The 12,663-nt window shown below is 43.5% G+C and overlaps 2 protein-coding genes across 3 annotated transcripts in view; both read right to left on the reverse strand.

Annotated features, from left to right (window-relative positions):
- The window catches only part of TRPC4AP (transient receptor potential cation channel subfamily C member 4 associated protein), a 37,746-nt gene extending 37,217 nt beyond the window's left edge, over positions 1-529 (reverse strand). For both annotated transcript variants that reach the window (XR_004082530.1, XM_031063402.1), the window contains exon 1: positions 363-529. Coding sequence is in view for 1 of the 2 variants with exons in the window: in XM_031063402.1 (XP_030919262.1) it covers positions 363-503 (141 nt within the window). In the remaining variant the exon portion in view is untranslated. The remainder of the gene's footprint in view (positions 1-362) is intronic.
- A 1,942-nt stretch (positions 530-2,471) lies between these two features.
- LOC102038524 (ER degradation-enhancing alpha-mannosidase-like protein 2) overlaps positions 2,472-12,663 on the reverse strand; it is a 23,469-nt gene continuing 13,277 nt past the window's right edge. Inside the window, exons 2-10 of the mRNA XM_031063400.1 lie at positions 12,519-12,558; positions 11,437-11,542; positions 10,215-10,340; positions 8,865-9,076; positions 7,552-7,693; positions 7,175-7,299; positions 6,346-6,490; positions 5,198-5,319; positions 2,472-4,283 (exon numbers count right to left, since the gene is read on the reverse strand). Of these exons, the coding sequence (XP_030919260.1) occupies positions 3,792-4,283; positions 5,198-5,319; positions 6,346-6,490; positions 7,175-7,299; positions 7,552-7,693; positions 8,865-9,076; positions 10,215-10,340; positions 11,437-11,542; positions 12,519-12,558 (1,510 nt within the window). The 3' untranslated portion in view covers positions 2,472-3,791. The remainder of the gene's footprint in view (positions 4,284-5,197; positions 5,320-6,345; positions 6,491-7,174; positions 7,300-7,551; positions 7,694-8,864; positions 9,077-10,214; positions 10,341-11,436; positions 11,543-12,518; positions 12,559-12,663) is intronic.

Below are 12,663 nucleotides of genomic sequence, written 5' to 3' on the forward strand. Positions count from 1 at the left end.
GCGCCCGCCGTGTGGGAGGGAGCGATGGGAGCCGCGGCCTGTCCGCGCTCCCCCGTGCAATGTGTGGTGTGAGATAATTCGTGCTTGTAGGAAATAGATGTGAAATAAAGTTGTAAATAAAATTGTGCGTGTAACAAAAATCTGAAACGCTGACACTCAGGAGGCAGATTGGCACATCGAAATTGTGAAACTCCGGATGGCAGCAAGGAAAGAGAGCCTCATTAGCAAGCGAAAGGACGTGGCCGGTGGGGAGATGGGCATTTCCCGGGGCTATCCTGGAACACCCAACAGCGATGAACACTTGATAAGTGTGAAAAATGCGTATTTTACCCAACACAGACTCCCAGAAAACCCCAGCTCACCTCGAATGTTTGTTTCAAAGACAGATGCATTGACATCAATATCGAAGTCCACCCCCTCCTGCAGCACGTTGACAACTCGCTGGAACTCGGAAACATTTCCCAAGATCTGCAGGGAAATAGAGACTCAGGCTTAGAGTTCATGGAAAAACAAAGAGCAGCTCAATATTTGGGGCTGATTTTAGTTGGCTTTACTATTTGGTGACATCATTAACTACAGACATTACTGTGAAAAACGCATATTTTATGATTGGCTTTTCGCAAATATTAAAATGAATATTATATGTGTTGAGTTGGAAAGTAATGCTGTATTAATTCTCTTAAGTAGTGTGTTAAATATAGGTTTGGGTTATAAAAAATGTTTAAATAGAAACGATGCTGTGTAGGATACTTTTTTTAAAGAAAGGACTCGCACTGAGATAGCAGCCACAGGACATCTAAATCTTTCAGAGAAAGAGAATGTATTGCCCTCTTATCAGAAGACACGAACTTCTTCCCGCCTCGAAAGCGCTGTTAGGATTCGGAGAAGTTGACGATGAGCAGACAGAATCCTGTATTTGAATGGAATTTATGCATCATGTATGAGGTGTATGAATATGCAACAGGCTGTTGCTTTTAAGGCTTAATCCTCTGTTAACGTGGGTCCTTTTTCGGGCTCGTTCTGCCCAGAAAAAGGTGCCCGGACATCTGTAACTCTTTCTCTCTATTGTTTCATATTGTCCTAATTCAAATTGTCCAAATTATTATTACTCTAATTGTAATACTATTTTTATAACCATTTTATTACTATTAAACTTTTAAAATTTTAAAAACAAGTGATTGGCGTTTTTCACAATAAGCATCTTCCATCAAGATAACCAGAGTCATCAGGAACAAACATCTGAATACTGGATTCCCCTAACTCGACATCAACCCTCCCAGAAACATCATTGTCCAGCCCCGCACAGACAAAAGAGACTTCATGCATATGCTGAGTAACAAAAGAATGGACGCACCTCTGCCTCAGGCAGAAAAAACTGTAAAAAACAGCCCCGGACCTACGTTAGTGAACAGAGGGAGGTGCGAGGTTCACTCAGCGCGGATCCTGTCTTTTTGACTGTGGCTGATCGAGGACCGTATTTGCAATCATGGAATAAAATATATTTTTTATTAATTATTAAATTGGCTTTATCGATTTTTACCTATAACACCCGTGGCTCTGCCTCCCATTCGATTTCCATCCCAATGCCTTTATTTCCATCAGTGAGGCCCAGCCACACCCTTTTCTGTTTAAGGAAAAGATCACTGAGGACACGATCACAGTTTGTTTTTGTTAAAATAAAGGCTTTGTGAGATGGAACAACACTGGAACAAGGAACAGTTGAGGCTGTTCTGGGTTGTTCTGAGTCACCCAGCCCACAGCACTAATCCGAGATTAGCTCAGCTGGTCATAATACCAAAGTTTCAGTTCCTGTCTGGGCCACTGACTTGCAGTTGGACTCGATCATCTGTCTGGGTGCCTTCCTACTCAGATAAATCTGGGAATCTGATCAAGATCAATCTAATTACCCACAGTAGCCATGCACAGATGAGTTCTCTCACCTCCAACCATGCTGAGGAACAACCTCATCTCCCCAGCCCACAGCTCCTTGGTTCTGCTGCTGAAAGTTCCTGGATGAGGGTACCAAAATGCCCTGGTCAGGAGGGATCTAACGAGTTGGAGATCTGCCCTGTCCCATTATTTTCCTCCACCTCACAGCTAGGACAATGCTGAGATTCAGGACCTGACCCAGCACTGAGCAAAGCTGTTGGAGAAGGCCTGGGGTTTGTTTTCTGCAGATTAAACAATGAAGAGTGTGTGAGATTTCAACAGCTGGAAAATAAAAAGATAACCTATGGTGACAACAAGGAGCCGCTAACAAGAGCTTCATCGTTGTCCAACAATGCTTGGTTTTGGGTTCTCCTGTCTCAGAAGGGCTGCAAGGGCTGTGTCAATGCAGAATTCCTGCACTGTCCCAGCTGCCAGGGAAAGAAGGACACAACCAAAACCTCTGTAGCTTACTAATCCTTTCAATATGCCTGTCCAGCACTGCAAGTGTCTCTTACCACAGCTCATTCACAACTGCAACAAGATTTCTACCCCAAAGGGTAAAATGCCAACTTTATTTAACTTTACAGCATTAATCCAGGTCAAAACAACAACAAAAATTACTTTCTCAAGGCAACCACACATCAGCAGAGTGGCACTGGTCCATCTGTATTTAAGTATTTCCCTGCTCACAGGGATTTATTTCTCCTGTACCTCTAGCCTACTCATATAATTGTAGCTTGCTCCAACCTCCTCACTTTCCAGCAGGCTTGAAGAAACTCCATCACTTTTCTGCCCTGCTTTTGGTTTTTCCTTTAGAAAGAAAACCTCTTGGCCACACTGATTCCTCCTTTCCTGGTCACTGCACACAGCTGTTGCAAAGACACCAATAATGTATTTAAAGGTTTGGATGTGCAAGTCAGCTGAACACCAAGAGGTTCATGAACATCTGCTCAGCTGCCTGCAGCACCAAAGCACAGCTGCAGTTTCAGCCTGGGCTGAGTCCCCTTCCACCCAAGCCTTGTGCATGGCTCGTGTTCACCTCAGCTGGGGCACCCTGGGGTGGCTGCACTGACTGAGGTACAGTGAAATACATGGGGCACAAAGGGAAGTTAGAAAGAGGAAGAAAATGGGGAAATAAGAGATAAGCTAGCTACACTGTGGAATCAACCAAACATTTCCTAGCCCACCCTCCAGCTCAGTTTTTTGTCCAGACATTACCTGGACATTCACTAAAATGGTTTTCAAGCAGGAGGTGCTGACCCACACAGGTGCTGAACTGAAACAAGAGGGACTGAGTACCTTCCCATGTTCCAAGTGCTCCTCTCCCCCCACACCATCCTTCATGCCCAACAAAACTGAGCCTTCAACTCAAAATAAATAGGTTTTCTCCACTGGGCAGCAATTTTTCAACATGAACTACATGTTTATAAAGTGGCCAGAGATAAAAGATGGAGCACACAGAGAGTTGTAGTGAAGCTACAGTAATTCCTCCTTTTCCCCTTATGACAAGAAACTCAGGCTCATTTTTAGAGAACAAAGTAAGCTAGTATCTTTCTGTAAGCCTCTAAAACTCACAAAATGCAATAAAAAAGGTACATTTAACACGTAGACCTTTCTTTTTCTGGACACCTGCTTGATATTCAGGCAACCAACTGCTTTGAGATCAGCAGCTCGAAGGCATTAACAGCTGGCACCTGAGTCATGGCTTAGAAAGGAGCAGTAGCAGAATTTAATGGGAAGTTGTTTCACTTCATAATAGAATTCACATTGTGAGGTACCACACTTTCCATTATGAAACTATAAAAATATATTCCCAGAATCTGAAACAAGTTCAACAATTTGAAGTGATGATGCAAAGAGGATCAGGTGTTATCCAGGAAGACCTGTCCCAGTACTGCAAGCTTGGAGTTAAAGGATTGACTGGGGCAGCTCAGGAGGGAGTGTGAGCTTTTCTTAGAGTTTCTCTTCTCTCCAGCTTTCTCTGAAGAGGCATCTTTGGAGTCTTTAGCATTTTCCCCTTCACCATGGTCAGGAGCTCTTTTTAAAGTGAATTTCTTGGTTTTCTTCCGCGAGTAGAATTCCCTCATCAAGTCTTCCACCTCCCACTGCTCTTCTCTGCGCTTCCTACAGCAGTGCAGGGCAGCAGGGTCGATGGGATGAGCCTCAGTGTTGAAGATGTACCCTCCAGCATTCAGGACACATTCCCCATAGGGTGTGACCACCACGTCGAAGTCTGAGCCATCATTGTGGATGAAGTTGTCTGGGTCAAACAGCAGGTACAGGTATTTGATTGTTTCAGCCAAGAAGAAGGATTCCATGCGGTTATCCAGCCTGTGGTCCCTCAAGTCTTTGATCTACAAGAGAACAGAGTGGGTTACAGTTACATTGAATTCAATAGGTTATGAATTTAGAGAGAAAAGGAGAAAACTAAAAGTAACTTGGAATTAATCTCAGTTAAACAGCACAGTATGACACCAACTCACCCTGTATCTTATCCTAGAATGGCTTGGGTTGGAAGAGACCTTAAAAATCATCTCATTCCATCCCCTGCCATGGGCAGGGACACCTTCCACTGTCCCAGATTGCCCCAAGGCCTGTCCAACCTGCCAGGGATCCAGGGGCAGCCACAGCTGCTCTGGGCACCCTGTGCCAGGGCCTCAGCACCCCCACACTGAAAAATCTCTTCCTAACATTTAAACTCATCCTCAGTTCAGTCTGGGCAAGGAGAATAGATTCCCATCATTTCCCCACTAAAGAAAAAAACATCAAGGCTTTCACCTACTCACTCCCAATATTTTTAAGGAGTTTTTTTGTAAAATAGAGCTTGATAGCATGTTTGAAATCCTCTATTAAATAACTATATAGAAATCATTCACTGTACTTCTCGTGTGTTTGACCAGATTTTCAAGGCATAGTGGGAAAGCAGAATCACACAGCTGACAGAAGGAGCCTGCATGAGAGTCCTCCTGCTCAGTTGCAACACCTACTAGAAATGCAGGAGAAGCTTCTGGTACTTTCCCATGTTTTGGGCTCTAGGGCAACAGCCCATGATAGAATTTGGCCCACTGTGAGGAAGCTACAACCAGAAACATGCCCAGCAATCACCAGAGCAGCTACACAGAGAAATACAAGGGGTTTGTGGAAAAAAAAGTCATGTTTTGCCCAAAATGATTGCTTGAATCAATGACAAAACATCACTCATGAGAACACTCTGAAAGCTGATTTTTAGCAGCCCTTCAGCTGCCATGGCAGAGGATTTAGCACTCACAGTTGCAAAGCCACAGTCCACCTTGCTGATTTTCTCTATGGACTCCACAGCATCTCTCCCCAGCTCCAGCAGTGTGGGGTCTCTCGTGGCACGGTACAGATACATCGCGCTCTCAATCAGCTCTGCAAAACACCCAAACATTGCCAGCACAAAGATTATCAAAGCACACACACACAGAAGATGAGCTATTCCTTGAACTAATTTAAAAATACTTCAGCATAATCAGGTGAACAGCCTGGTTTGCCTGGCTCCAAGCACAGATTTTCCTTTTCCTAAGGATGTGCTACAAAGAAATTCCCTCTAAGTAGACTGCAGCAGCTCAGGTAAGAGTGACTAATGCTCCCTCCCACATTCAGCGAGTGGGAGAGAAACAGGAGACAAAAAGATTAATACTCAGTTGTCAAAGTTAAACAAAATACTTCTGGAAAGGATTACAAACAAGAAATTCAATCCTCAAAATAGAGTTTTTGAACAATAGAGTGGAAATACTCTATACAGACAACATAAGCACCATCTGTGTTTACTTAGTAAAGGAACAGGTCTTTACTTAAACACCTTTGACAGTTAGGGCTGATGAGTATTTTTGGTAGATTTGTCCAGTGTGGATGTCACCTGAACACTCAGACCAAAAGGAAGTTCATTATTCTCATTTACATTTATGGACCCACTAATCAGGCTAATTTTTTTTTTTGTCAGAGTTGTAAAAAATGAGAAAAAAAAGAGAGATAATTTCCTTATAGTATCACAGACAACACAGAATCCCTCCTAGATGCAGACCTGGAACAGTCTATTCACTTTCACTTCCCAAATTTAAACGACATAAGCAGTCCCTTTAACATTTCACATGACTGAAGCACCCCATGCCAGACAATTAACACTTAAACATGTCAAATTCCACACTGTGAACAAAATTCATTAACAGGCCACCTTTCTACAATAACATTATGGTTTGCTTCCTGTTTCCTTCCTGTCTTTGTGAGTGGGGGAAAACAAAATCTGCAGCTTTAACTCTGGAAATCCCAGCTGAAATCCCGGCAGGAACTGAGTCAGAGCTTAACTGGGGAGGAAGCTGTGGTGTTGCTAACATTTGATCTCCCAAGCAGAGCTAAAGCAGGAGTTCATGTCCCTTTTAATTTCAGTTTTTTTACCAGGCCTGAGTGGATATCCTTCCCTCTTGTCCACTGTGTATCCCTGGGGAATGTTGTAGAACTCAGGCAGGCCCCCAAACTGCTTCCAGACCGTGTAATAGTTGAGGAAGGTGCGCATGGCATTATCCACATCCCCAATGAGGCTCTGGAGACAGGAAACAGCAAACAAACACGGGAGTGAAAAAAGCAGCACAGGAATTGATGCAACAGCACTGCTCTAGGCAAAGCAATACCCAGTGACAGAAATGGGTATTTCAGCAAGTCTGAGTGGGGTAACTGATACTGGGCACGATGCCCTAAGAACAGGTAAGACTGAAAATGCTGTTTTTCTAGCGGATCACATTCCCACACCTGAAATAATATGAAGACTCTGATTTTTTTTTTAAAGAAGGCTGTGTTTCTTCAATCAAATGTTTAGTCAATCACAGCATCCAATCTCTCAGTTAGGAAAACAAATTCTCAGTCCAAACAAGAAGACTGATGAGAAAGCAAAGCTCTTGACGGGAAAATATTCACACAAATGAAACATTTGTGAGGTGATAGAAAAAGAGGTGTGTGTTTCTTTTTCCTCATATTCCCATTTGGATTATGGGACCATTGTCAGTGGAGCTTGCTACCACAGAAGTGCCCTCCCATCATGCTGAATGGGAGATTCAACATTTTCTTCAACATCACCTTCTACAGGCTCAGGCTATTGCAGATTTCACCAGAGAACAAACCAAACTTTGAAACCTGCAGAGATGAGATGATATTTGTAACTTTTTTCTTGAAGACCAGTCCCTGACAGATGAACAGAATCAGCAGATGCTGCTGGTATGACAGCTCTTACCTGCAGGCCTGGCCAATAGGCCTCCAGAGACTGGAACACAGGCATGGACACTGTTCCTTTGTACATCTGAACCCACAGGTACCAGTCATCAAACTTGGTGTAATTCTTGATAGCTTTGTTATATTCTGTAAAGAAAAGATGGGTAGGTAAGCCATCTGTAACAAAAAGAAAAAGAAAGCAAAAAAAGGCTTATTTTTAAGAATGAGAGAAGCCCCTTTTTCACTTGAGCCATGTTCAATGACTTCTCAGGGTGCTCACTTAGGTAACTCTGTTATCACAGACTGTTCAAAAGAATTACAGCAAAGCCTTCAGAACAGTCTTGAATGTGTCCCAATAGATCCTTCATCTCCTCCTTCCCACAGAAAACAAAGACTCACCTAAAAACATGGACATCAGCTCCTTGTCCTGCAGGAGGATGGCTCCTTTAACCAGGTACTCAAAATAGGAGTCCACCCCTGCCCCAATCCCAGCATCCTGGGCCACCCACTTGGCAGTGATCACATCAATGTGGTTCCCCACCTGGAAGGAGGGAAGGACAAGGAGAGAGGGGCTTCAAGTGACACAAGAAATCCTGGTACTGTTTTCAGACCATCAGTTTCACAGATATACAATGTCCATTCCAACCAGCATTTTCTCCATTACAGGACACATTTATCAGCATCAGAGAAATACAAACTGTAGAAAACACAACTGTTATGCTTATATGCAAACTGTAGAAAATACAATTTTCATGCTGATAATGTATTTTATATATCTAATAAACATTTTATGCTTCCAATATCAACGCTTCACTGGCCAAAACAACACATTATAATGTTACTGTAAAAATGCACAATTTCAACATGAAATGTCTGGTCCTAATTCTGATCTTTCAAATGAGCAGAGAAGGATGGAGAGGTGCAGATACAGAGACAGAGGCCAAGAATGTCAAAGGAACAACAGCTGCCATGTTAATATTTAAATATATGCTGGCACTCTCCAGCCTGTGAACAAACCCAGCTGATGGAGAATTAAATACACAATCATGTCTTTCTTAGCAAACGTGAAAAAAAGCCAGCAATGATCAAGGATTTGGGATATAAATCAAAAATAAACAAATCCCAAAGCAAACAAAGGGAAACATTTCTTCATACAGCCTGTGGATAATTTCTGGCAATAAACACAGGGTAAAAATAAATCTGTTTCAGTTCACATATGCAACACCAACACTTCACAGAGGTTGAAAAAGCAGCAATAGAAAAGAGCAGGAGACAGTTAACACGGAGATAATACACCCAGCTCTGGGTGTTCCTGAACCCCAGAGCTGTACAGGCTGGTAATATCTCAGTGCAGTTTACTCTTGTTCTCTTCCCTAGGCCTTTGTCCCACCAGGCATCAGACAGACCTTTCATTTTATCTGCTCCAGCTGCTGTCACAAGAGCTGCAGCACCCAGCAGGAGGCATTTGTCTCCCAGCCACATCTGGTGTGGGCCAGAACAATGGGATAATGTTGGGCTGCTGCAGTGAAACAGGGATGTGGATGCTGCAGGTGTTCAGCAACAATGGTGAGCACGAGCCTTGAGCCCAGTTAGGAGCACTGTGGTTATTTATCCAACTCTATCTCCTCTCTGTTGATGCTTTTTCATGCCTAGAATTGCATCCACAAAGCTACAAAGCAGCCCAGCACATCCCAAGTCCATTGCTCACTCACCAGCCCAATATCCGAGCGATTTTTCCACAGTGCCTTCAAAGCCTTCCTGGCAACGTCCTCGAACACTGGGTCACCAGTGAGGTGGCTTAAGGTGGCAAACTCCACTATAAAGGTGCCAATTCCAGCAGTACAGGTGACTGGGGTCTCCCCAGGGTTTACTCCATGCAGCAGGTTCACTGTGCCATAGGGCATCCCAGTTGGGGTCTGGAAAGCTGAAACACAGGATTTTGGGGTCACAGAAATGCTCAGAGTTGTGTTTAACAGACTCTCAAGTAAATATGTGCCTCACATCCCCACTGCACATGGGCAGGAATATGGGGGCTGGAGTAACTGCAGAGAACAAAATGAGAACTTGAGTGTGATCCTGGGAGGGTCAGAGAGGGTACACACTGTCACCATGATATTTTCTGAAAAATCCCTTCACCAGGATTTCTTCTCCTGGGAAGCTGAGAAGCCTCAGAAAAGAATGAAAACAATAATTATCAGATTTTGTTTGGGAATGTGGTCTGGAGATCATTTACCAACGGGTGCATCTTTGATTGGTTCCATATGAATTGTTTTTAATTAATGACCAATCACCATCAGCTGTGTTGGACTCTGAAGAATCAGTCACAAGCTTTCATTATCATTCTTGTTAAGCCTTCTGATGTAGCCTCTTTCTTTTAATATAGTTAATAATATAATAAAATAAATAAATATAATAAAATATAATATATATAATGTATAATAAAATGTAAAATGTAATGTGTAATGTAAAATGTAATGAACATAACATAACATAATATATCGGCCTTCTGAAAACACGGAGTCAAATTCTCATCTCTCACCTCGTCCTGGGGACCTCACAACACCACAGTACACACAGTCCTGGGAAGGTCCTGGGCATCTCTTCCACCTTGCCAGAGCAGCAGATTGCATCCCCACATTTTTTTACAGCACAAGCAAGGTGGTCACTGAACACACTGGCCAGCAAAGTGCAAACAGTGAGGCTGTGATCACCCCATGGGTGCACACAAGGGGACAGGGCCATGCCACGAGGGCACATAGCCCACAAAAAGCACATGAGGCAGCATCTTCTTGTCTTTACAAGCTGCTGTCTCTCAGCCTTTACTTATTATTTATATTAAATATATTTCCCCTCAACAAGCAACATGCACACTGATGTGTTAAGCACACGCAGCACTTGGCATGTACACGTACATTACAAATTAAACCTGGAGCACTGAGCTTGGAGCCCAGGGAACACAGGACTGGTTTTTGAGCTGGCTCATCCAGCAGTGCATCTCCCACCACAGGCAGCAGGCAGCTCCTGATCCCCAGCACAGTGACACACAGCAGACAGGGGCTCACCTGGCAGCAGTTTGCGAGCTGCTTCCTCAGCCATCCTCAGGAGAGGTCCTGAGCACGGCCAGCCTGCTTCCACTTCAAGCCCAGCCTTCCTGGAGAGCAGGTGAGCAGAGAGGAGCCCTCCCACCACTGCAAGGACACAGCAGAATCCATTACACCATGTGGGGAGGAATGGGTTAAGAGAAGAGTGATTTGTTTCTTGCTGCTTGTTTGCAGGGCAGCAGAAACCTGTGGAGTTACAGGATAAGGGATGATGGTTTTAAACTGCCAGAGGGCAGGGTTAGATGGGATATTGGGAAGGAATTCTCCCTGGGAGGGTGGGCAGGCCCTGGCACAGGGTGGCCAGAACAGCTGGGGCTGCCCCTGGACCCCTGGCATTCCCCAAGGCCAGTCTGGACAGGGCTTGGAGCAGCCTGGGATAGTGGAAGGTGTCCCTGCCATGGCAGGGGGTAGAATGGATGATCTTTAAAGTCCTTTCCACCCCAAACCACTCTCAGATTCTATGATATATTTCTGTTTTCTAGGAAGAGGCCAAAATTTCAATGTGACAGCAGCTGTGAGTCATTAGCTATATTTAGTAATTACTTATATAGCTAATACAGCTAAATTAGCTAATACTAGTTATTTCACAGGTTTGCCTATGGTCACGTAACAACCACAGAGAAATTACACTGCTGCAAAAATTGGCACAGCAATATTTGGCAGGACAAACAACAGAAGCATAACTAACAGTTTTGCATAACTAACAGGTATAATAAACACTGGTTTTTTGAATAAGTATAATAAAACACTGTTTCTTAAAAACCACGGTGTTATTTAGCTAGATGGCACTGAAGCAGTCAGACATTCAAGGTGCAAGACTCCAAAAGCCTTTGTGATTTTGAAGAAAAAAAAAGAATAATCCCAGAAACTGATAATCTCTATTCCAAAACAGCACACAAAAGACAGGAGGATAAAATCTGTATGCTTGCAGTGAAAAATATATTTATTCCAAAGCTGAAAACCTCACACCAGAATACTGAAAGTGCCACATCTATTTCTGCTTGTCTTGAGACAGGAAGCAAAAAGGGATGTGCAAAGACTGAAAGGAAGTGACGTTTGTTTGTGGCTTTTCTCTCTGTTTATGGTTCCTCTTACTCTGTGTCCCAAATTCCCTCTGACCACCTCCTCTGAGATTTGTACAAGAAGGAAACCCAACACAGACTCCCAGAAAACCCCAGCTCACCTCGAATGTTTGTTTCAAAGACAGATGCATTGACATCAATATCGAAGTCCACCCCCTCCTGCAGCACGTTGACAACTCGCTGGAACTCGGAAACATTTCCCAAGATCTGCAGGGAAATAGAGAAATCAGGCTTAGAGTTCATGGAAAAACAAAGAGCAGCTCAATATTTGGGGCTGATTTTAGTTGGGTTTACTATTTGGTGACATCATTAACTACAGACATTACTGTGCAAAATGCGTATTTTATGATTGGCTTTTCGCAAATATTAAAATGAACATTGTATGTGTTGAGTTGGAAAGTAATGCTGTATTAATTCTCTTAAGTAGTGTGTTAAATATAGGTTTGGGTTATAACATAAGGTTAAAATAAAAACGATGCTATGTAGGCTACTTTTTTTAAAGAAAGGATTTGCAGTGAAATAGCAGCCACAGGACACCTGAATCTTTCAGAGAAAAAGAATTTATTGCCCTCTTATCAGAAGACACGAACTTTTTCCCGCCTCGAAGGCGCTGTTAGGATTCGGAGGAAGAGCTGACACTGACCAGACAGAATCCTGTATTTGAATGGAATTTATGCATCATGTATCAGGTGTATGAATATGCAACAGGCTGTTGCTTTTAAGGCTTAATCCTCTGTTAACGTGGGCCCTTTTTTGGATTCATGCTGCCCAGAAAAAGGTACCCGGACTGTCCGTAACTCTTTGTCTCTATTGTCTCACATTGTCCTAATTCAAATTATCCAAATTATTATTACTCTAACTGTATTACTATTTTTATAACCATTTTATTACTATTAAACTTTTAAAATTTTAAAAACAAGCGATTGACGTTTTTCACATTACTAAAAACCTGACAGTTCCATCTTTCAAAAATCTTTTTTCACACACTTTAGAATTTTACACCAGAGGCTGTCAGGAAAGGGGTGCTCTGCCACCCATCCCAAGGGGTGATGCAAAGGGAAATGGAAAGCTCTCAGGTCAATGAATAACTGACTTTTGGCACCACCACATAAAATCCAAGTGTACAGGTGGCGCACAGAGGCCTTGAGCAGGCTGCGGGCACTCAGGGCTGGCTCCTACTCACCAGCAGCGTGTCCAGAGCGTCGATCAGAGTCAGGGAGAAGCTGCGGAGGAGAGAAGCGAGGTGAGACCCGGCGGAGGGGGGCGGCCCCTCCCCACCCCGCCCGGGACTAGCCCTTACCTGCCCCAGGCGTCCTGCCCGTCGCACG

The sequence above is a fragment of the Geospiza fortis genome, unplaced genomic scaffold (genome assembly GCF_000277835.1).
Source record: "Geospiza fortis unplaced genomic scaffold, GeoFor_1.0 scaffold468, whole genome shotgun sequence".
Lineage (NCBI taxonomy): Eukaryota > Metazoa > Chordata > Aves > Passeriformes > Thraupidae > Geospiza > Geospiza fortis.